Source organism: Mangifera indica, chromosome 13 (assembly GCF_011075055.1).
Source record: "Mangifera indica cultivar Alphonso chromosome 13, CATAS_Mindica_2.1, whole genome shotgun sequence".
NCBI classification, from domain to species: Eukaryota; Viridiplantae; Streptophyta; class Magnoliopsida; order Sapindales; family Anacardiaceae; genus Mangifera; species Mangifera indica.
In genome coordinates, this window is record NC_058149.1 from 14205010 (window position 1) to 14227736 (window position 22727).

Here is a 22727-nt window from a genome sequence, read left to right on the forward strand (position 1 = left end):
AAGGTAAAATTATCATTTTATTATTAAACCCTAAAATTTTAAGAGTTCATGGGTATTTATGTTTTTTTATCCTACTTTGAGATATTTTCAGTTTTAAATGTGTAGGTTGAAATATATGTGTGTGTGTGTTATATACAAAGTAATTACAAAAGAAAAACAAAGATATATATATAAAGAGAAAAGTGAAAAAAAAAAGACAATTCTACCTTTTTCTATCATCTTCTCCACCTTTTCCAGAAAGCAGCCTTCTTCATGCTTGTTTTCTTTGTTTTTAGAAGGAAAGTGGATGATTTAAAGGATTTGAAAGAAAAGTAAGGAAAGAAAAGAAGAAGAAACACTTTTGGAGTATTGGTAACCAAAAAATCTCTTTCTTTTTCCCTTTTCCTATGTTTATATATATTGGATGCATGTTATATAAAGATGTTAGTGTGTTTTGGTGTTGATTTAAGGTGGGTTTGGTGATCAAAGAAGAAAGACAAAAAGGAGGGAGCCAATTTAGCGAAGATTGGCTTGAAATAAAATAAGGGGTATTATCTTTAATATGTTTTATGTTTTATGTTTTATGTTTTTGGTTTTTTGAATCTATGTTATAAATGATGATTTTGAAGTTGAGAAATGTTGTTTTGCCATTTGGGGTATTTATGTGTGTGATTTTGTTGATGACAGAGAGTTGGATAATATTTATAATTTTACCATTATTTTCGTCTCACGTTTTGACTGTCTTATCTAATGAATCATAAGTCCTATTATAGCTTGTTGGAAAACTCTTTGAATCCTCTTTTCAATTATATATAACTTGTATAAATTAGAGACCGTTTAGACTATTAAATTGCATGAACAAAAAAAATTGCCTTACCAAATAAACAATAAAGACAGTTTTTTGCCATTGATTTCATCCCACGTTTTGGCTATCTTATCTGATGAATCATGCGTGCTATTATAACTTGTTGAAAATATCTTTGAATCATCTTTTCAACGATATATAGCTTGTATGAATTGAAGACCGTTTGGACTGTTAAATATTGTATGAACCAAAAAGACTGTTTTACCCAAATAAACAGGAAATATAGGTTTTTGCCATTGAATTCATCCTATGTTTTGACTATCTTATCGGATGAATCATGAAGGCTATTATAGCTTACTAGAAAGCTCTTTAAATCCTTTTTTTAATGATATATAGTTTGTATGAATTAGAAACCTTTTGCACTATTAAGTTGTATGAATAAAAAGACTGTTCTACCGAATGAGCAGTCCTATGAACAGTATTTCATAGTTTTTGGAAAGAAAGAAAATAAGGAGAAAAAGGAAAGGAAGAAAGAAAGAAAGAAAATGAGGAGAAAAAGGAAAGGAAGAAAGAAAGAAAGGAAAGGAAAGAAAAGACAGAAAAAGAAAAGAAGAAGAAGAAAAGAAAGAAAAGCAAGAAAAGTAATTTGAGGCTCAAGATTCAAGGGTCGTTCCAAGAGTATAGTCTAGTGAGTTATAGATAGTTTTAGATAGAAGTAAGATTAGTAAGATATAATATACGCATGCATGCTATGAACTATAAGGGGGCACTTTATACTACACCGCCCGCAGTAGGGTACGTTTGTAGTAAAACATGTTTGTAGTAGGACGTAGACTTGCAGTAGGGTCCGCTTATAGTAGAGCACAATTTAGATTCAAAAATGGTGTAGTGAGAGAAAGAAAGAGAGCTTGAGCTTAAAAAAGTGTCATAGTCAGATTCCAGAAAGTATTAAATAAACACCAGATGAGACAAAGTATGACCCAAATAGTAAAGAATGAACTAGATTATACTCTCGATTTTTTATGGAAGTTATAATGTGGGGTTGAGTCCCGATATGAGTTAGAATAGGAAATGAGATAGTTTACTTAATTTTTTTTTCTTATTGAGTATTCTTATCTCTCACTTCCTTTTCTTTCATGATTACAAGTACGGGTGATTGAGGTAGCTATAAGGCAGAGTCAAGTCAGCAAAGATAAACCCAGGCTGAGGCTGGTTTCCTATGGTTTTTGTTACTATATATGATACTATTGATTTTTTGGCCCTATTCAGGTAGTTGTATAGTTGTTTCTAGGGGCATATATATGATTACTCCATGATCTTAGATATTTCAGATGAGTTTTCATATAAGATATATACATCCTTTGTTCACTTCCAAATTTTCAGTTTTCTTAGAATATTTTCTAAACACTTTTAGTAATACGTTCATTTTAAAGTATTTAAAAAAAAAAAATAGACGCTTTAGATATTAATTTGTAATATTTCCCCTTCAGTAGATAATACTTTTGAAGAGGGATGTTACAGTTTATATCATTCCCCCACTAGTTTGAAAAACTTATATTTTCTCCCACCCAAAAGTTTGAAATTTTCATTTTTTCCCTAAAGTTTTCTCTTCATTCTATAGCGACGAGAATCTATTATCGCCATTGACCTTCCCACCAAAGCAGGTTTGTTGGATGAAGAGTTTTTTTGTCTTTTCAGCCAAATGAAGATGATTCATGTTTGTTTTGCCAATGGATTAGCATCAAACAATTCTTTTGATGTAGATCCATCAGTTGGACAAAGATGATTCATCTTCATTTAACAAACTTGTCCGGTGGAAAAGTTGAAGGTCGAAGAAGAAGATGTTAGGGTGGTCAACCGATAACAACAGTTGATTCCTATCGTTGAAGAATGAATAAAAAAGATAGAAAAAAGTGAATTTTTAAAACTTTTGGGTGAAAGAAAATTGTTTGTTTTTCAAATTAATTAGGGAAAATGATATAATTTCTTTGGTTTTTAGGTTTAATGATAAAATAACGATTTTACCCCTTATATTTGTTAAGATTAACAATCCATAAATAGATATTTGGGTTTTGAAACCTCGTGAGTAACGCTTCGAAACTTGGGTTGGAATAAGTCCTTTGGCCTTCAATTAGATTATCAAATGAGTTTGATTTTTTCATATACTTTTTTCTATTTATTGTATATCAAATGAGTTCTTCATCATAATAACACATACTTCATTGTTGTGGTGGATTTAATTTAAACTAAGTTTGGGTTGATTTGATCGCAAATCGAATCTAGAATACTCACTTCAAATTTAAATTTAAACTTATTTGAACTGACATAAAATGTTACCAAAAAATTACTAATAAGGTGAACAATATTATTGAATAGATAATTAAAGTTATCAAAGACAAACAATATTATTTCAAACCAAACTATCGAGTTAAAATTCTAACTCGAAATCGTCTTATTCAAACTAAAGCCAAATCCAATCAAATCTATCCTAGAGTATATTGACATTTCTTGCAAATAATGATAAACCTATAAGAATAAATACAATATTTATTCAACATAATATAAGAAGTTATAGACAGTAACGATCCTTAACAAAATCAACAATACTTGAATCCCAGACAATCATAAAATAAAAAAATATATTGAAGTAATTCAAACCTTGGAGCAAATTTTCTCCGGAAGGCCTGACTTCATCTTCTCTTGAATCAGACAAAATTAGGTTCCTGCACGGTAACGAAGCTCCAAAGAAACTTGTCGTTCATACAGAAGTCGGCGACGGAAGTTGGAGATAAAAATATCTGCGCGCCTATCTATATCATCAACAGAATAAGAATAGGCATAACTTCTTGTTCTCTGAAGAGCTCGAACCGAACTACTCTCATGATCAGATTCTTCATCTTCTTCATCAATACCATGCAACCCTAGATATCGATCATGATCAAAGCTCCGTGACTGCCTGTTGAAACAGCTGGCACCACGAGACATTATCGACGCTAAGTGCCGTTTGCTTGCATTTAGAAGATTCTTCACCGCCGTCTTGAAACGGCGTCGTAGTAGTGACCAGTTTTGACTTCGAGCCATTTGTTCTTGAAATTGAAATGAGGTTTGGTGTATGTATATAAATGAATTTATAGCTGAAGTTTGTTTGAAGCTGAAAATTCTCGGGCAAGACTCGAGTAGAAAGAAAGAAATCGTGTTAGCAAGTGTTAACTGGGAGCTTGTTACGGCAAAGTTTAAAGGAAGGGTATGTGGGGCCTGAGGTGATAGAAGGACAGGGTTGTGATAACTGTAATTTGCTTACTTGGGCCAAAAGTCAAGAGTCAAAAGTGAAAGAGGGATTTTGATTGGCTATTCTGGTGTTTGTTTTACATCACAGCAGTCACGTTAGTGTCTGAGATTTTTACGTTATTTCGGCAAATGCCCTATGCTTGCCGACTAAGTTTCGGTAAAGAGAAACTTATGGAAAGCTACAAGAAAAACAAAGGGATATTAAAATTTTTACCACTATTTTATTTCGTCTATACAAAATTATCACTTATTCTAAAGCTTTCACAAATATACCACAACAGTACTCATCTTCCCCAAAATACCCCTCTTCAATCTTTCATGCAGATATTTTCTCTCTCCTTCTCTGCAACTTTTTTCTCTCTTCTTCCTCTTCTTTCAAATGATAAAAGAATCATATAGAAAATATAATAAGTGTTTCAAAAACAAAAAAAGAAAGGAAAAAAACTAAAAAAAGAAACAGATTTCAGATTATGAATTCTTTACTAAAAAAAAAAGTTAAAAAGATTGACAGAATAAAAATGTGGGTGTTGACGCTAACTCTTTTTATTATATTATATTGATATTTAATTAAAAGAAACTGGAAAAAAAAACTTGCTGATGGACTCATGAAACCTTATTTTGTGGATTTCAGATTTCAAAATAAGATTGATATTTAATTTTAAAAAAAAAAACTAAAAAAAACAACATTTTTTGGGAGTTGGCGTTAACGCCAAGGGTTGGCGTTACGCCAACCCATTAAAAGCAGAGCACCTAACGCCAACCCAATATTAATATAAAAAACTGGCGTAACCCATTATAATATAAAAAAATTGGCAGGCAAAGGGTTGGCGCACCTTTGGCAATATATATATATATATATATATATTAATATACTATATATTATATTATTAATATATATAATTATATATTATAATATAATATTATATATATTATATTATTAATAATTAAATATTATAATATATATGTATATATATATTATATTATATATATTATATAATATTATAATATAATTATAATTATATTAATATATAATATATTATATTTAATATTTATAATTATATAATATAATTATATAATATATAATTTATATAAAATTATATAATATAATATATTATATAATTACAAATATTAAATATAATATCTTATATATTAATATATAATATAATTATAATTATAATATAATATAAAAATATAATATATATATTATACTTAATAAGGGTTGGCTATTCCACCAACCTTTACTCTTATATATAATATATAAAATATATATTATAATATATTTAATAATATATATAATACATTTTTTTTATATTATATAATATAAAATATTATTATTTTATTTTATATATTATAATGTAATTATAATATATAATATTAATATATTATATATAATATTATTTAATAATATTAATATAATAATATAATCTAACAATATATATACATATAAGGTTGGGGTAATAATTCCCAGAATTTTCCAGAAAGATATTATATAATATAATATATGTATATATTATTTGTCATTATATATAATATATAATATATTTTATTTTATTTCATAAAAAGGTGCGTATTTCAATGCTAGAATATATTAATATATATAATATTATATATATTAATATATTAATATAATATAATATATTATATTAATATATATAATATTATATATTATAATATATAATTATTAATACTAGAATATCTTTAATATTATAATAATATTTTTTAATATTAATATACTATTATAATAAAATAATAATTATAATAATATAAATAAAATATTATTATAATATTCTAATTAAAATATAATATAATATATCATATATTAATATAAATATATAATATAATTTTATATATATATATATAAATCATGCTTTGCTTTATAAAGGGTAGGCCCACCCTACATTAATGCTGTAGGTCAATTTCCTCTTCTCGCCAACCCAGACTCCTTTTACATATATTTTATAAAATATAAAATTACATTATAATATAATATTATATATTATATATATAATATATATAACCAGGGGTTGGCGACATCGCCAACCCTTGGCGACGCCAAGGGTTGGCGATGCCGCCAACCCCTGGTAATAATTATATATAATATATTTTATATATATTATATTATATATGTAATATTATATTATAATAATATTATTTAAATTATAATATATTATATATTATATTAATATATTATTATATGATAATATTATAGTATATAATATATAATTATATAATATAATTATATTATTCTAATTAAAATATAATATAATATATCATATATTAATATATAATATAATTATATATATATATATATAAAATTAAATAATTATATATATATATATATATATATATATATATATATATATATATATATATATATATATATATATAAAAATCATGTTTTGCTTTATAAAAGGTGGGCCCATCCTACATTAATGCTACAGGCCAATTTCCCTTATCGTCAACCCAGACTGCTTTTACATATATTTTATAAAATATAAAATTATATTATAATATAATATTTATAATTATATAAATTTTATTATATAAAATAAGTAATATATTATAATTATATATAATTATAAAATATATAATATAATATATTTTATATATTATATTATAAAATATTATAATAATATTAAAAATTAATTATATAAATTATAATATTTTATATATTATATTAATATAATAATATTATATTAATATATAATTATAATATTTTAATATAATATTATTATTATATATATAATATATATTACAGGGGTTGGCATAATTATATATATTATATAATATATATTTTATATTATATATGTAATATTATATTATAAAATATTATAATTTAATTATATAAATTATAATATATTATAATATTATAGTATATAATATATTATATTAATATAATAATATTATTTAATATTATATACATATATTAAGGGTTGGCGTTACACAGCAACTTTCACGCCAACCTTTTTTTTTTTTTTTAAAGTTAAATGCTCAGTTTTTTTTGTTTCACTTAAATCCTTAAATATCAATTTTTTTTCTTTTTCCAGTTAAATACTGTTACATGATCATCTTACATGGTCATTTCTTCGATGGTCATTTTTTATCTTGTAGGTTGCTCTTTTTTTTCTCCTTTTTTTTTTTTAAATCCTTACTTTGAAGAATTCTTAATTTGAAGAATTTGGTTGTTTCCTTCCTGTTTTTGTTTTTGAAGATGAGGGAGAAGAGAGAGTGATTTCTTTATAACTTTGGAAGAAGAGGAAGAAGAGAAAAAAAAGTTACAGAAAAGAGGAGAGAGAATTTATGCATGAAAGATTGAAGAGGGGTATTTTGGGAAAGATGAGTACTGTTGTGGTATATTTGTAAAAGTTTTAAGATAGGTGGCAATTTTGTATACACGGAATAAAAAAGTGCTAAAAATTTCAATTTCCCAAAAACAAAATAGAAGAAAAGAGTATCCATGTCAGCATGCCCTTTGATTTTTTTTTTTTTGTAATAGTCATGATCATAAGATATGATATGACGCAGAAAGTATTGGGTAAAAGTCATTTACAGGTAAATTTTACTAAATTATTCGTATAAATTAATATAATAATATATAATTATTTGTTCTTATAATTCTATTCTTATTTCCTTCCATAATTCTTGCTAGAGCCGCCGCCACCAACCCAAAGGGCAACACATTTCAGTTCCGCGATTTTACCCTAATCCATCTACAAACAAGCCGAATCAATACATTCAAAATGCTTACAACTCCACATATTCCGATTCGATTCTATTTCAGATTAAGTTCTTTTCTTTTTCGGTAAATATATTTCAGATTAAAGTCAGTATTGTAAGTTTTTGACCTTTTTAGTTATAAGTTATAATTTATATATTTATCAATACAATTTATATGTCTTGACCTAACCATGGGTCGAACTAGGAAAAACCTAGACCAGACCCTTGACTGGTCAAAACTGAGTTTAGGTATGAAAGCATTGTATAAAAAAGTGAATTAGAGTGATTTATTTAAGACAAAGTTGAATAGACCATCAAATCCAAAGCAACCAAATTTTTGGTGTGCAAGCAGCAATGCAAAATGTTTCTGGATATGAGGTATTACTACCACTATGTTGAATTCTAAAATAAGCATAAAACAAAAATTACAATGCAAAACAGAACAGAATAACAACTACTACAAAAATTGTGGAGGTCCAAACTTGTGACTTAGGCGTTGGCAACTAAATGTTCATGAACATCATCATGTTGGCTTCCTTTCTCGGAGGTTACTTGACCGTCTGCACTTCCTTCCTTGATTTGTGTTTGTTTGCTTGAACCTCCATACATCTGTCTTCTGACTTCCTTGCGGGCTGCCCTCTCAGCAAGTTTCAGGTCTTTAAAACCCTGTTCAAACTTGGCTTCATCTTCTGGTGAAAAAAACACAACCTCCATCTGCCCAAGCTCTTCATATAGCTTCTCAATCTTGCTCTTCCAAAATAGACCCATTTCTGTATCCATCTTGTGGTAAGGAGTCTTTAACAGATACTCGTCAATGCCCCCTGCCTTGTCTATGCAGCGGAGAGCATGAGTGGTTACTTTGACTCTAATGTGACGGTCTAATATGTAACTAAAGAGGCGCTTCTCCTGGACATTGGGCTTCCAGGACCTCCTTGACCTATCATCAATCAATATCACATATAAATTCTTAGAAAATGATTCTCTTCTTTGTCAAAATTAATGCAGATAATAGAACTTCAAATTGCAGGATAGCAAGAGGGAAACATCATTGATTTTGCATTACTATATGCAATAATAAAATATGGACATACTGTTGCATTAGTGCCACAACCCAAAACTCCATTCAAAGTTAGTCACAACAATCATGCAATCAAAAACAATGAAACTTGACAAGTTTTCCTAATATCTCCTGGTAATACTAAGAACATATATAATCACTAAAATAGCAATGAAACGTCCCAAGCACAATGCAACTTTGCAATCATAAGCAAGCTCTGTCAACTTTGAGAAGTGGCTTGAGAAGGCCACTTCTGCAACAATAATGGTTAGATATGCAATCAGAATGCACGTGATTCAGTTAGTTCAATTTTACCACATATGAAGGAATATAAAGTGGTTTACATACAACCAAAATTTTAGAAACTCTAAAAAGTAATACTTGTCTTGAAGATTTTAAAAACTAAAATACAACACTCTGTATAACACTTAAAGTTGGAGAAGTACAAGCATCCAACTTGAAGTTCTGCCAGTCGACACACTGATAACACGAAGACAAGCTTTAAAGCCATCTTCACTAACTCTTGACACCCTTATACAGGTGATTCATCTCTTTTCTTTGCCCATTTACAAGCACTCAGACCCAATTTCAGGACTTGAGTCAGAAACTTAGAAGGATTCACACTATGATACTCCTAAATATAAGCAATAGAATACAATTCTCCTTGATTATTAGACAAAACATACTGCAAAATTAAGATTCATTCAACATTTTAGAATTACTCATTTTCCTCAAACTACCACTGATCTCATATGGGGTGCAAGGGCATTGCCCCCCAAAACATGAATTAGATGACTTAACAGATAAACTATCTCATAACACTTAAGTAAATGCAGTAGACAGCGGATAGAATAGCTACAACCTGTGGATAAAACAGGTGCGATATATCACAGACATGCAACCTGCGAGTACACATGTCAAAGCATCTACCAGTTAGGGTTGTATTAAAGTGTATGTAAAGAGAGAGTGAGTGTGCCACAAAATAGATTGAGCAAAACAATCTCTTCTCCATCTTGCAATCTTCTTCATCCATTGTGAAATTTTCTCCACAGTCTGCCTGTGGTTTTTCTCGTATTGAATTTTCCATGTAAATACTTGTGTTACTGCATAGAGCACTTGTGCTTTTGATTGTTTGTTTTTCTTCAGGTTTGGTAATTTGAAAAAATAAACTTGAATTCAGCGCTAACCCTAAACACACAGATCACATCCGTCAAATCTTTTCCCAAAATTCGAACATCATTCCCCAAGCTCAACGAAATCACCAAAATCACAAAATTTATACGATTAATTAAAATTAAAAATACATATGCCCAAGTAAGAGAGCAGAACTTCAGCGAATCATAAATAGTATTATTAAAGTTACAAGAAATTATTACTTGTTGCCGCCGTCTTCGCTAATACGATTCCCGAACTGGATGTGTTTTCCAGCGAAGAGACCGCGTTTGGCTCGGTTCATGACGATCTTGCTGTCTGGAATGCATTTCTGAAGAGACTGTTTCACTCCTGGAGCCAGGTAGTTCTCTCCAACCTTCTTTATTACTTTCTTCATCATCTCTTTCCCTCGGAACGCCATGTCGTTTCTTCTTTACGTTGCCGGAAGACAACAGGAATAGGTTTCTGCGCTTAAGTGCTTTTCATTTTAAGCCCCTTAAGAGTGACGTACATTTTTTCACCCAATATTTGTCTCTAAAACTTTTCCACCTGCTAACTCTACAAATCACACATTTCCACCCATAAAAGAATTAATTTTATAAGGAATAATTTTTCATTTTAATAAAAATAGTATAAGTAATTCTATGTGTAGTAACCTTTGATTTAGTAATTTTAAAATAAAAAATAAACAATTACATATCACAAATTATCAATTCAATTTATATAAATAAATTAATAAAATTTGTCTTCACGAATAATTTTATTTTATACATAATTCAACATTCTCTACCATTTATAGATAAAGCTTTCACAAGTTGACATTTGGTTGACATTAAAGATGTAGACGAGACAAACCCCAATTCTATTTAACCCAAGCGCTATTCATGACATTAAGGGAAAGCTTGAATTAAAAAGTTATTCGTTCAAGCTTGACACAAGGATGATTAACTTAAATCAGACTTAAATTTTTCGAACTTTGTAAATTCTGAAAAAAATTTTAAACTCTTTATATATTTAATAATTTATCTCTTAAATTCAAGGTCAAAATAATGATTGTAAATGCAAATTTTAAAATTTCTTAAAACTTATCAATATTTTATTTTAAAGTAATATTATATGTATATAATTTAAGTATATAAATGATATATCATTATATGATTGAGTGTTATTTTATTTTTAATTCAAAATCATCAAATCATATAATCACACATTATCTATGTATCCAAATTGTATATAAAAAATATATATATTAAACCATGAGTTTGAAAATTCATCGAATCAATCAATAACAAACTCAAACTCGACTCAAGAACCAAACTACAGCTGGTCGAGCTTGGCTTGCCACAGGCAGTTACACCGCTAGTTGACATTGCCTAAAAGATGATGAACTAAAATAGTCAAACGAATCTGCTACAGACACAAAGTTGTTGCCCCTGGCAACTCAGAAACAGGTGCAACTTGCTTAAACAATTGCTCAGCGGTAAAAACTCCAACAGCTCTTGAGCTGTTACTGTGTTTCACTACCACAACCATCTTGTACCTCTTCTCCAATATCAGATCAACCACATGGCCAACAGAAGTTGCGGCGGTGACGCAAGGTGGTGGACTTCTCATCATGGCTGAAAGAGGGGCATTCAACTGCAACAAGATAACAAGAAAACCTGATTCAGCACGCTACAAAGGCAGTTGCACAATAGTAGCTTAACCAAATAGAGAACTACCTCGGTGCAATCTTCACGGTGCAATAGTCCAACACAGCTCCCCCAATCATCTATGATAGGCACAACCGGATCCCAGAAGAAACGCATTACCACTTTCTGCAGGACTGTGGTGCCTAGTAATGGCCAAACTTCTTCAAATGGCATCATGTGATTCTCAATTGGCTCATCGGGCGATATCTGAGTGGTAAAGATATGGTTAGGGGATGCATAAGAAATTCTCCAAACACTAAAACATTGCCTTATCGTACCATGGGAAAAAGTATAATCGGTTACCTGGGGAAGTAAGTAAGGGCTGAACATGGATTTAGTAAATCCCAATAATGCCTCTATGCGAACAGCAACCTGCATTACAATGATTTGCGGACAAGTAACAAATAGGTTTATGCGTTTTTTAAATGTACAGCACAAATAACACATCATGGACCCAAAAAAACAAAAAAATACAGATTCTTCAAAGATATTTCCTTAATGATTCTCAACAAGCAAGGATACTTGGGAAACTGTGGCACATCAAGAACAAGAGGGTATAGTTAGTTATCTACCCAGTAGAATTTAAAGCTAGAAGGATTAATCTTATGAGTATATGGACAACTGACACCCAAAAATCAGGTAGTTGAGTTTACTTATTATTTTTATTATCTTTAACTCGATTCTATTTTATCTATTACATACCATGCTTCCTCTGCTTGTCCAAGACATTCCTTTCCATTTTCTAATGATATCGGTAAGCTTGTCGATAGCCAAATCAACCTGCTAAAGAAACACAAATCAGAATACTCCAATAAACTGCTGGACATGAGCAGAGGTGATCAATGAAGACAAATTATGTCAGAATGCCATCGCAAGTCAAGTTAAAAAGATTTAAGATTGCATATTGAGAATACAAAAGCAGTCTGGAAAAGGTCCCATAAATTGAAGATCGTGTATAAATAAATCTAGTACCTGACCATCATTTAAAGCTGCCTCCATGAGAAGATGATCGGCTTCTTCTTGAACTGCTAAGGATATGGTTCCTGCAGAATCTGGCCACATGCATTTATGAAGATTTTCAACCATATTATAGTCACCTCTAGCAGCTAATTTGCGCATCATAGAAACATAAAGGTGAGGTTTTGGCCGCAGATTTGGATTTGCACCAGTCCGCTTTAATATTTCCCCAAATATACAGAGAGCGCCTAGGCATGACAAAGACCAGTGATCAATAAGTAGAAGTTGAAATGTCTTGTTTGGTTACCAACACCTAAGAGCAGAACTTTATTGTCTAAGAAGAAAGAAGATGAAACTAAATACAATCTGACCAAGTTCAATCAAAGCTTCAGATGCGACCATTCTCCATGACTGATCTTACAAGGAGTTATAAAACAACAAAATTAATTTTGGACATCAATTCTTTGTAATAAAGTATCTGTTACTCATATATAAGGGCCTACTGCAACTATGCATAACTTCATTAAAACCCAAGTAATCAGAAAGCTGAAAAGCAAGTGAATATAGATTCCGGGTATGAATTTAGCTTCATAATGTATAATTTAACACTAATCCAACACAAGTTACAAGTAATTTCTTAAAACAAACCTGCTCTAGCATACCTTTAATTGAACCACAATTTAGTAATGCATCAACTATTGCAGTGAATGCAGTTCGATCAATAAACAAGTTATGACAAGATTTCATCTCAAACACGATTTTCAGAATTGAAGGCAAATCCTTGGCACGCCCAAAGCCCTACAAAGAAAAAGAAATGATACGACTAGCTCAAAATTAGGTTTAACAACACAAATCCTGCCCACAACAGATAAGATAAATTGCTCAGTCACCAACATGTCTACTTGGCCACTGCAAGATAAAACTGATTTCAAAAGCATGATTCCAAGGAGACACAAATCATTTAGGGTAGTTGTAAAGAAGCAATTCAACTAAACAGTAACTCTAGATAATATTAAACAGGATTTATTTCACATGTACTTTGCCAGTTGCTGCCCGCTCAAGAACAAAGTCCCGATTTACACAATCATACAAGGAACAATAGACAAAGAAAACTGACCTTGAGTAACATAGTGTAAGTGAAAACATCCGGATGAAAATTGTCATAGCTAAATTTCTGACTTTTCTCCTGTAAGAAGGTAATCAAGAGTAATAATTTAAGTGAACCAATCCAATTCTGATACAACTGAAAAATATTTAGAGGCACAAAACTGGCCTTTTAGACACATGCTTGACACCTTCAGTTGCTCGTAGAAGGACATCGCAACATCCAACTTTTCAATCTTGACACACGCAAAGATTAGAGTGTTATAGGTCAGTCTGTCAGGGTCTAATCCTAAATCTAACATCTCTTCATGCAGAGTTAGTGCAACCTCCGGACTGCCAGCGTTTATATGTCCCTGAAATTTGTAAAACCAAACATCTGTGACAACATCATTCTTCAACTTATAAGGTATAAAAGGATTTGTAAGCACAATGCAAAACCTTCATTAAAAGATTGTACAACAAGACAGAAGGACTGCCGCCTTCACGAAGAAGAAAGCCATATCGTGCAAGAAGACCATTAGCACGACGTAGATCTCCTGCACTAAAGCAATGCATTTTAAAGCCAGTTTAGATCAACAATATAATAGTAGTAATCCATTCAGCTATAAATTTTCATTTTATCCGTGTCAAAGTTCAAACCTGATTCAATTAGAGCATTTAATAGACCACAAATAAGTGGTGCACACAACTTTGGACTTCCCACAGCTGAACCCTTCTCCACTGACTCTAGCATTTGAAATGCTTCATCAATTCTTCGAGCCTCACCCAAACCCTAGACAATGTCAATAAGTAACCACCTGATCCAATAACTTAAAACTACGGTGGTACATCTCTAAAACCAATACACCTAAAAGTTATATAAATTTCTAAAGCAAAATGACTATTTCTCACCCAAGGTTTAATAAAATAATAAATTCTCAACATTTAAGTTTGAAAAATTCATTTTCTCATCTGCCTGTCAAATATTGTACCATTAATAGTACAAACAAAATACACTTTAACCACAAATGCACTCAATCGAGAATCACACTAAATTGGTGCAATTTCAATCCAAAGTCTCACCGATTTAAACGATCTCAACTAAAATTGCACCAAATGTGATCAATATGATTCTCAAAGTCGTTGGCGATGAATGTTGCCAACAATAGTTAAATTTAATTTTTTATTATTTTTAATTGAAATTAATATAAATTAGGAGTCCAAAAAATTATTTAATAAAATTTTAAGGGTAAATTGTTGCTTAACTTGAGGGCTTTTTTACCTTTTCAATGATTTCATAAAAAAAATTAATAGATTTTTCTAACAAAGCTGGGAAAATTTTCCAACAAAGGGTGGGAATCTATTGTTGTTTCATCAAACCTGAGTTGCGAAATAGTCATTTGGCCATTTTTAAACTTCATTCTTAGGACCACATTAACTCTTTATGAGCTCTCATCCATTCATTTCATGTAGCGAGTAAATAAGACAAGTTGAGTCGAGTAGTGCTTGGCTTAAGCTCGGTTTGAGAGCATATATATTATAAAGCTAAAGTTTGATCTTAGCAAACCAGTTAGATTTCTACTTGAGTTTAGTTCAAAAGATAACATTTAATCCTTTAATTTTTTAAAAATTACATTTAAATCCTCTAACTTATATATTTATCAATTAGTTTGTTATATTCAAATTAAAAAAATAAGATTTCAGGGTGTAAATAAAATTTTAAAACTTTGAAAGTTTTATTGGTATTTTATTCGAGTCGTAAACTTGAGAACACAGCAAGCTAGCCTGCAACTCAAACTCGAGCTCAGCTTGTTTGCAGTCTAGATTCATGTTACATCAATTTACATAAAAGATTGATCATCCAGAATTTGAATATATAGGTATCATTTTAAATTTGCTATCAGAATTTTAAATTTAGAAGGATCGCGAGAAGAAAATGAACCTTCAATAGAGTGCCATAGCTGACATTATCAACGCCGCAGCTCTCAGGTTGTGACATGTCGTCGAAGAATTTAAGAGCCAAATCAATGTCTCTGCAATGAACGCAAGCTTCCAAAACCGCATTCATTACGATGGTGTTCAGCTTGCCATATCTTCTCCTCGCAATCTTTATTTCCTCGACAATCTTCCAAATTAATAACAACAGATTAATAAATAGTCAAATACCAACGGAAAAAATAAATTGATCAAAAAAGAATAGAGAAAGAACACCTGGTGGAGCTGTCTACGGCGAGTTAGCTGAACGACACGGAAGGTGAGACGTTTAAGGTTTGGTGATTTGTGTTGGGACGGCGTATTGTTCAGCCAACGCCGTCTCGAGTTCAACGGCGAGCGGAGTAGAGGCTTCACTGGTTGAAGCGAGAGAGCGTGAATCTGATGCATTGCCAGTGTATCGTTTCTTATGATTACGAGGCATTCTCATCAGTATCCGCCATGCAAATTGCAGAGCGAGCGAAATCAAGTAACGGAAGCGGATAATGTTCTGACAGGAAGAAAATGAGAAAGTTTTCAAGAGGGAATCGTTGGTGGATAATCAAAGTACGTCTTCTGAAACATGGGCCGAGTCGGGAAAGGCTAGGCCCAATTCAGCAAAGCTTCTTCCACCCTCCAAAACACATTTTAATTCTATCGGCCCAGTTCTTTCCAAATCCTACCAGGCGCTTACATGACCTAGGAATGGTAACAATAGGGCTAAATCCAAATGAGTTGGGCAATCTCAATTCGATGTTTAATTTAAATAAGTTAAACTCAAATTGAAATAACTTTAACTTGAGTTTAAGTCGTATCAATTTGAATACAGTAAGTTGCTAATAAATTTATCATTTTTTAATGATTTTTTTTCATCATCTTTGATGATTTCTTGTTTTTTAATATTTCCTAACAATTTCTTGAACAACTTTATTGCTAGCTCGAGTTTGAACTGAAATTTTTTAATTTAAACCGAACGCAAATTGATTTTTGTTTGGATTAGACTTGGCTTAAGTTCAATCCAAGTAAAACAATTCACTTATGAGGAAAACACTTGCATAAAAACGTGTCTTAGTTTGCAATCTAGGCAACTGTGTAGATTGTGCCCAAAAATCTTAGGGTAGCGCTTAACCTTGCATAAGATTGTCTATCAAGTGTATTGAACCAGATTTCACTTATCCAAATATGCACTTGTGAAAAATTTTAGGACTCAGACTTTTAGTCTACCCATTCAACCCACATTTTTTGCTTAGATTTGATTGACTAAAATTTTAAGTTTCTAATTATTTTAAACTTGTTTCATAATTTTAAAAATCTACAAAAATATTTTTATAATTTTTTTATAAATTTAAAAACTTGATAAATACACTCCTATGATTATGAATTTTCAAACTTATTTGGACCTCTGAGTTTGATAATTTTATGAATATTTTTTTTTTATCTAAACCAACCGAAATCTGATTTTGTTTAATCCTAAATTAAATTTTCTAAGTCAAACAATGGAATCACAAACTTATATGATGCAATTGACAGACTACTACCCGATCAAAGGGGCAAGTCCATCCCTGGATGGATGGATTTTGATGGGAGAGATGTAACACCCCAGGTCCAATAGCCCTGGCCCACTGTCAAGATATTGTCCACTTTGGACACACAGTCCATCATAGTTTTGCTATTGGGCTTGGGGTGTTATAAATGATATCAGAGCAGCTCCGCGTGTCCTCTTGAACGATGATGGGGCAAACCTCAGCGAGGACACTGAGTCCCATAAGGGGGGGTGTATGTGATACCCTTAGGCGAATCCTACATCGACAAAGCACGGGAGAGATGTTGGGTCTGTGTGTGCTTTGTCTATGGATCCCACATTGGTTAGTGGTGGGAGAATTGAATTGGTTAAATAGCCTGTGAGCTCCTTAACTGTTAAGACGCGTTTTGGGTTACAAAGCCCAGAAGCAAACCCATGATGGACTGTGTGTTCAAAGTGGACAATATCTTAACAGTAGACCGGGTTATTGGACCTGGGTGTTACAAGGGATTAATTGATTTAGATATTATTCTACGCCAAATCGTCAATCCATCCTTCATCATCCCTACACATTTTCCTAATTAAAAACGGCACCGTAACTGCAACAATTATCCCACCTCAGACTCAATAGTGATCCTAATTATCAACATAATTAAATTGCCCATCTTCGTACTATTGCCCAAAAGACTTATCCCAATTCACGCTATAGTAAAATTTGAAATTTATGTCTGTCAAATTTTTAAAAATTTAAAAATTTACTTATTATTATACTTTTATTATAATTTTTTATTAAAATTATGAATAAAATAATTATTTTATTAAAAATATTAAAAAATATATTATTTTATTTTATTTCTCTCTAAATTTTAAAAGTTATCAATTTCATTATAATTTTAATTTTTTTAATTTTAAAAAATAATATTTTCACTCTCAAATTTTTAAATTTCATTTTTTCTCTTTCATTACAACAATTCATTTCTGATAACCGTCTTATAATGACTCATCTTCAGTATCCCTCAGTCAATAAAGAGAAAAAGAAACATTCTTTTCCATCCATAAAGAGATGTCTTTATCTCTCCATCCCCGTTTAGGAATTGGTATTTATGCACTTCAACATTAAACCAGAAATCAAAACGTGTGATCAATCCCTCGATAATTCATGCGCTGAAAATAATCAGCACACGTTATAAATTCCCAATTCTGAATAAACACAATAACTCTCTGGAGAAATGAAATCCATTTTTGTACGAGACATGACAGCGATTGGAGGGCAATCAACTCTTATCTTCGTCTCTCTCACGCTGCCTCCAACTCGGCACTCAGCCAGGCCAGGCCTCTGTGCTTTTCATTCATGTCATGGGGTATCTTTTCTCTTTCTCGCTTTATTGCATCTTTGGATAAACATGATAAAACCAAACGCACTGCCCTTCTTTCTCCTTCAAGCTTTGTTGATCGATGCTTCCATTTCAAGCAAAAGCACCTGAGATTCCTCTTCAATCATCCCTCTCAATAAGTGTAGTCAAAATGGACTCAATGATCGCGACTAGTTCCTCATTTCTTGAGATAAATTTTGGTTTTACACGTGTCATGATTTCATATCCCTAACAATGAGATGTGAGTCAAAGTGATATTATTTTTCTAAATAATAACGTCACGTGAATTCATATTAAATATATAAATAAATATATATTTTATATGTATTATTAAAAAACGATTGAATTATAAATAAAATAACATTTAATTAAGATATATATAAATATATATTAATTTATATACTAAAAATAAATACACATAATATCATTTATATGTAAAATATAAATACTAATGTGTATAAATAAACTAATATATTATAATATGATTGTATGATATAATTGTTTACTTTAATTATCTTATATTGTTCATGAACTTGAGAATTAAGTTGGATATATGTATATATGTGAGTTAATGTCTCACGTGTAATTTTAGTAATTGGTATTGATTGAGAGAGTGGTTGAGTTTATTATAAATGGTATTCAATCAATGTCTTAATATAATTATGGTAGAATTGTTAAGTATTCGATATTGTTGAAAATTAAGTTGGTTATAAATATATAAATACAAGAGAAAAGACTCAAACGAGAAAAGCTTTTGTTTTCTTTACTCAGTTAGCCTTAGGCTTAGCTGGGAGAAAGATTGAATTTGTTATAAGTGGTGTTGGACTATTGCTCCAACTTAATCACACAAATATTGTCGAATATCCCACATTAAGAAGTATAAGTATGATAAAAAAAACTCACATAATTGAGCCTAAATAAAAGTATTACTCACCGAACTATAAATTTTAGTGACAAAGATTACATAAAATTTTTGTTCAAAACCTCAATATAATTCAAAAATCACGTGACACAAGTTTTTATGTTTTGTTATAACATATTCGATTGAAATATCTCAAAAGTAAAATTAATATAATATTAAAATTTTTAAAGTGAATATTAAAATTTTTAAAGTAAAGATTTAGGTTTAAGTGTTTGTTATGCTTATGAAATTTTAATTTATCTAATATAAAAATTATAAATTTAATTATTATATTTTAAATTTATCTATCCAACAAATATAAATTACTCTATTATTATTAAAAAAATTACAAAAAAAAAACTTTATCTATAATTTCGTTTGATAATTTGGGTAAGCGTAGAGGCATTTTTTTCACGTGTACGACAGTTTTAGCCCGAGAAATTTGGGATTATTTCCATATTTATCTCTTAATTGTTCAATTATTAAGCTCTTTAATCTTGTTTAGTCATTCAATATTGCGATCACTACTTCAATTATCAAAATCCAACCCCATACATAGAATTAGAATGCGCTAGCGGGACCCGCCACCCACTTTGATCAGAACCATAAAGTTGAAAGCGACCGGTGGTTGAAATTAGATATCAGCAAAATCCCCTGTTGCCGTTTCTACAGAACCCAGGATAAGATCGGATTTAAATATATTTAACTAGAAATCATGTGTCATTATTGACTTAATTGTATAATCTTTACTTTAATGATTTTTTAAGAAAGAGGTTTGGCCACGTGGCAGTCCACCTCGGCAACGTTTGATGCAACTGCAGAGGATCTAATTTTCTCGGACTTGAATTGAAAGTTTGCATCACTGTTGACAGATCTACCTAGGTATATTTCAGGACGATCTCCATTGAAAGTGAAAACTGAGAAAAAGATCAGAGGCCAGTTAGGAATCGTTGAAACTCCGTTGAACGGCGGCTTCTGTGCGTCGCGTGGTTGTATTTGCGTCAGCTGCATGTGATTCCGGTAAAATTCTTCGATTCTTTGTGTTTGTTTGCATACACAAGTCTGGATTCTTGTTGGGATTTGCAGGAAAGTTTGTGCTGTGTATGACTTTACGGCTACTAATACCCTTATATTCTGGCTTCTAGAAGTGAAAGACATACAAAAACAAAAGCAAAAATAAAAAACAATCCCAATAAACATTAAACAACTCGAAACACTTTTTAACGACAGTATTAATTCTCTCTAGTCTTCTCTCTGTAAAGCTGATTTTACATCGTCATCACTTCCACTTTTTCTCTGCTTTCCCTCACTATATATTCTCAGAGAGACCCACTTCATAATTATTGTAGCTTACACTAGATCATTGTTTATTTTATTTTTTTTAGCTTGAAGAATGTCAGTTTCTCAATCTTCAGCAGCATCGTCGTCGACATCATCATCATCAAAACGAGAATCTGAGGAAGATAAGAAGAATTCTCAGCCGTTGATTCCGGGATTACCAGAGGAGATCGCGGAGTTATGTCTTACTTATCTTCCGTATCCGCACATAGCATTCGTACGTTCGGTTTCAGCTTCATGGAACAGAGTTATAATATCCCCTGCTTTCAGTCTCTACAGGAAATCTCTTTCGCTTTGTTTGCCTTATCTTTTCGTTTTTGCTGTTCATAAATCAACGGCCATGATCCAATGGCAGGCGATGGACCTGCGATCTGGCCGTTGGTTTGTTTTACCGCCTATGCCATGTCCCAAGGCCGTTTGCCCACCGAGCTTTGCATGTTCATCGATTCCACGTCAAGGGAAAATTTTTGTTGTGGGCGGTATGCGGTCGGACACAGAGACTCCCATGCGCTCCATTATCATCTACCGTACATTAGCAAATAAATGGTCACTGGCGTCTCCAATGCCCACAGCAAGATCATTCTGTGCTTCCGGGAATATTAACGGTAAGATCGTGGCCGTTGGAGGAAGTGGGTCCAACGTTGGTGAATCAATCACAGCCGTGGAATGCTATGACCCAGAGAATGACACGTGGATGGAGCTTTCTAATTTACCTTTGGGGTTAGCTAGATACGACTCCGCTGTGGTAGGCCACAAGATGTATGTGACGGAAGGTTGGACATGGCCTTTCTTATTCTCACCAAGAGGTGCGGTCTACGACTCCCAGCGGGACACGTGGCAGATGATGAGTGATGGGATGAAAGAAGGGTGGACAGGGATCAGCGTTGTTTTGGATGGCAGACTGTTTGTGATATCAGAACACGGTGACTGTCCCATGAAACTGTATATCCCTGAATCCGACACGTGGCAGTACGTGGGCGGTGATAAGTTACCACGCGGACTAATGCAACGGCCGTTCGCGGTGAGTGGGGCGGAAGGGAGAATATTTGTGGTGTCATGTGGACTCAACGTGGCAATAGGAAGAATTTACGATGAAGCAGATGGGAAATGTTGCGCAGAATGGGAAGTCGTTTGTGCCCCAGAAGCATTCAAAGAATTTGCTCCTTCTAATTGCCAAGTGGTTTATGCGTAGTATTCAATCGGATATTGGGTGATTTGATTGTCTCATCCTAAAAAGATACATTATTTGAAAATCTAATTAGAAATTCAAGTCTAAATACAAATTTTAGGGTGGCTTTTGTTTCTATTAGGCGAGATTTTGTTTTATAATGTGTGGTGTTGTCTTGTTTCTTCTGAATCTGTAAGCTACAGCTGGAGTCTGTCAATATGCTGCAGTTTGGATGACTATCATATTATATATCTTCCTGTAATGTAATGCAATGTAATTTTATTGCTTTGCTATCAAAACTATGGGTTCTGATTAAAGATTTGTATTCTGGGACATAATATATGGTTGCAGATATATGATAATAAAAAAGTAGTAGTGGTAATGTAATCACATTTCAAAAGGGCTTTTGGTCGTCCACGTTGCCTTGGGGATCAAGTTGCTTGTAAATTTAGAGATGGCTTCAAGGCAAATCAAGGTGAAATAAGGGTTACAGTTAATTTGATTTGATAAACAGTAATATCAAAGAAGATAAACAATAATATTAATAAAATGAAAAAAAAGATTTATGATTCGAATTTAGTTTGTGTATTTGTGACTTAGATTTATGGATTTAATTTGTAATTTATTGACAAAATTATATTATTTTATTTAATTATGAGTAAAATGATATTATCTTAATAAATATATAATATAATTTAAATTAAACTACAAACTAAATTTAAATC

At 31.5% G+C, this 22727-nt stretch overlaps 4 protein-coding genes across 5 annotated transcripts; 1 reads left to right on the forward strand and 3 right to left on the reverse strand.

Annotated features, from left to right (window-relative positions):
• Nucleotides 1-3499: 3499 nt before the first annotated feature.
• On the reverse strand, nucleotides 3500-3865 carry LOC123194211. The gene has a single exon (XM_044607367.1). It carries the CDS (start codon nucleotides 3863-3865, stop codon nucleotides 3500-3502), a length of 366 nt encoding a protein of 121 aa, XP_044463302.1.
• A 4189-nt stretch (nucleotides 3866-8054) lies between these two features.
• Nucleotides 8055-10502, reverse strand: LOC123193984. Its single transcript, XM_044607084.1, has 2 exons — nucleotides 10223-10502; nucleotides 8055-8726 (listed from the first exon to the last, which is right to left on the reverse strand). The coding sequence occupies exons 1-2, from the start codon at nucleotides 10417-10419 to the stop codon at nucleotides 8279-8281; spliced, it is 645 nt and encodes a 214-aa protein (XP_044463019.1). The 5' UTR covers nucleotides 10420-10502; the 3' UTR covers nucleotides 8055-8278.
• A 741-nt stretch (nucleotides 10503-11243) lies between these two features.
• Nucleotides 11244-16233, reverse strand: LOC123193907 (pentatricopeptide repeat-containing protein At5g10690). Of its 2 annotated transcripts, none has more exons than XM_044606979.1 (12): nucleotides 15941-16233; nucleotides 15672-15854; nucleotides 14390-14522; nucleotides 14189-14286; nucleotides 13942-14103; nucleotides 13764-13832; nucleotides 13309-13444; nucleotides 12662-12894; nucleotides 12392-12472; nucleotides 11993-12061; nucleotides 11720-11896; nucleotides 11244-11636 (listed from the first exon to the last, which is right to left on the reverse strand). In XM_044606979.1, the coding sequence occupies exons 1-12, from the start codon at nucleotides 16109-16111 to the stop codon at nucleotides 11409-11411; spliced, it is 1740 nt and encodes a 579-aa protein (XP_044462914.1). In that variant the 5' UTR covers nucleotides 16112-16233; the 3' UTR covers nucleotides 11244-11408. The 2 variants fall into 2 exon arrangements, with proteins under 2 accessions (XP_044462914.1, XP_044462915.1); XM_044606980.1 differs by having other exon boundaries at nucleotides 12392-12469; nucleotides 15941-16232.
• Nucleotides 16234-20236: 4003 nt separating this feature from the next.
• Nucleotides 20237-22389, forward strand: LOC123194968 (F-box protein AFR). Its single transcript, XM_044608477.1, has 2 exons — nucleotides 20237-20516; nucleotides 20882-22389. Exon 2 carries the CDS (start codon nucleotides 20890-20892, stop codon nucleotides 22024-22026), a length of 1137 nt encoding a protein of 378 aa, XP_044464412.1. The 5' UTR covers nucleotides 20237-20516; nucleotides 20882-20889; the 3' UTR covers nucleotides 22027-22389.
• The last annotated feature ends 338 nt before the right edge of the window (nucleotides 22390-22727 follow it).

Coding starts and splice junctions, on each gene's coding strand:
- LOC123194211 (XM_044607367.1), bottom strand. CDS start 3,865: ATGGCTCGAAGTCAAAACTGGTCACTACTACGACGCCGTTTCAAGACG.
- LOC123193984 (XM_044607084.1), bottom strand. CDS start 10,419: ATGGCGTTCCGAGGGAAAGAGATGATGAAGAAAGTAATAAAGAAGGTT. Junction 8,727..10,222: donor AGCGAAGACGGCGGCAACAA/GTAATAATTTCT, acceptor GATTGATGATAG/GTCAAGGAGGTCCTGGAAGC.
- LOC123193907 (XM_044606979.1), bottom strand. CDS start 16,111: ATGCATCAGATTCACGCTCTCTCGCTTCAACCAGTGAAGCCTCTACTC. Junction 13,833..13,941: donor CCTTCTACGAGCAACTGAAG/GTGTCAAGCATG, acceptor ACCTTCTTACAG/GAGAAAAGTCAGAAATTTAG. Junction 13,445..13,763: donor CTTACACTATGTTACTCAAG/GTCAGTTTTCTT, acceptor TTTTCTTTGTAG/GGCTTTGGGCGTGCCAAGGA.
- LOC123194968 (XM_044608477.1), top strand. CDS start 20,890: ATGTCAGTTTCTCAATCTTCAGCAGCATCGTCGTCGACATCATCATCA.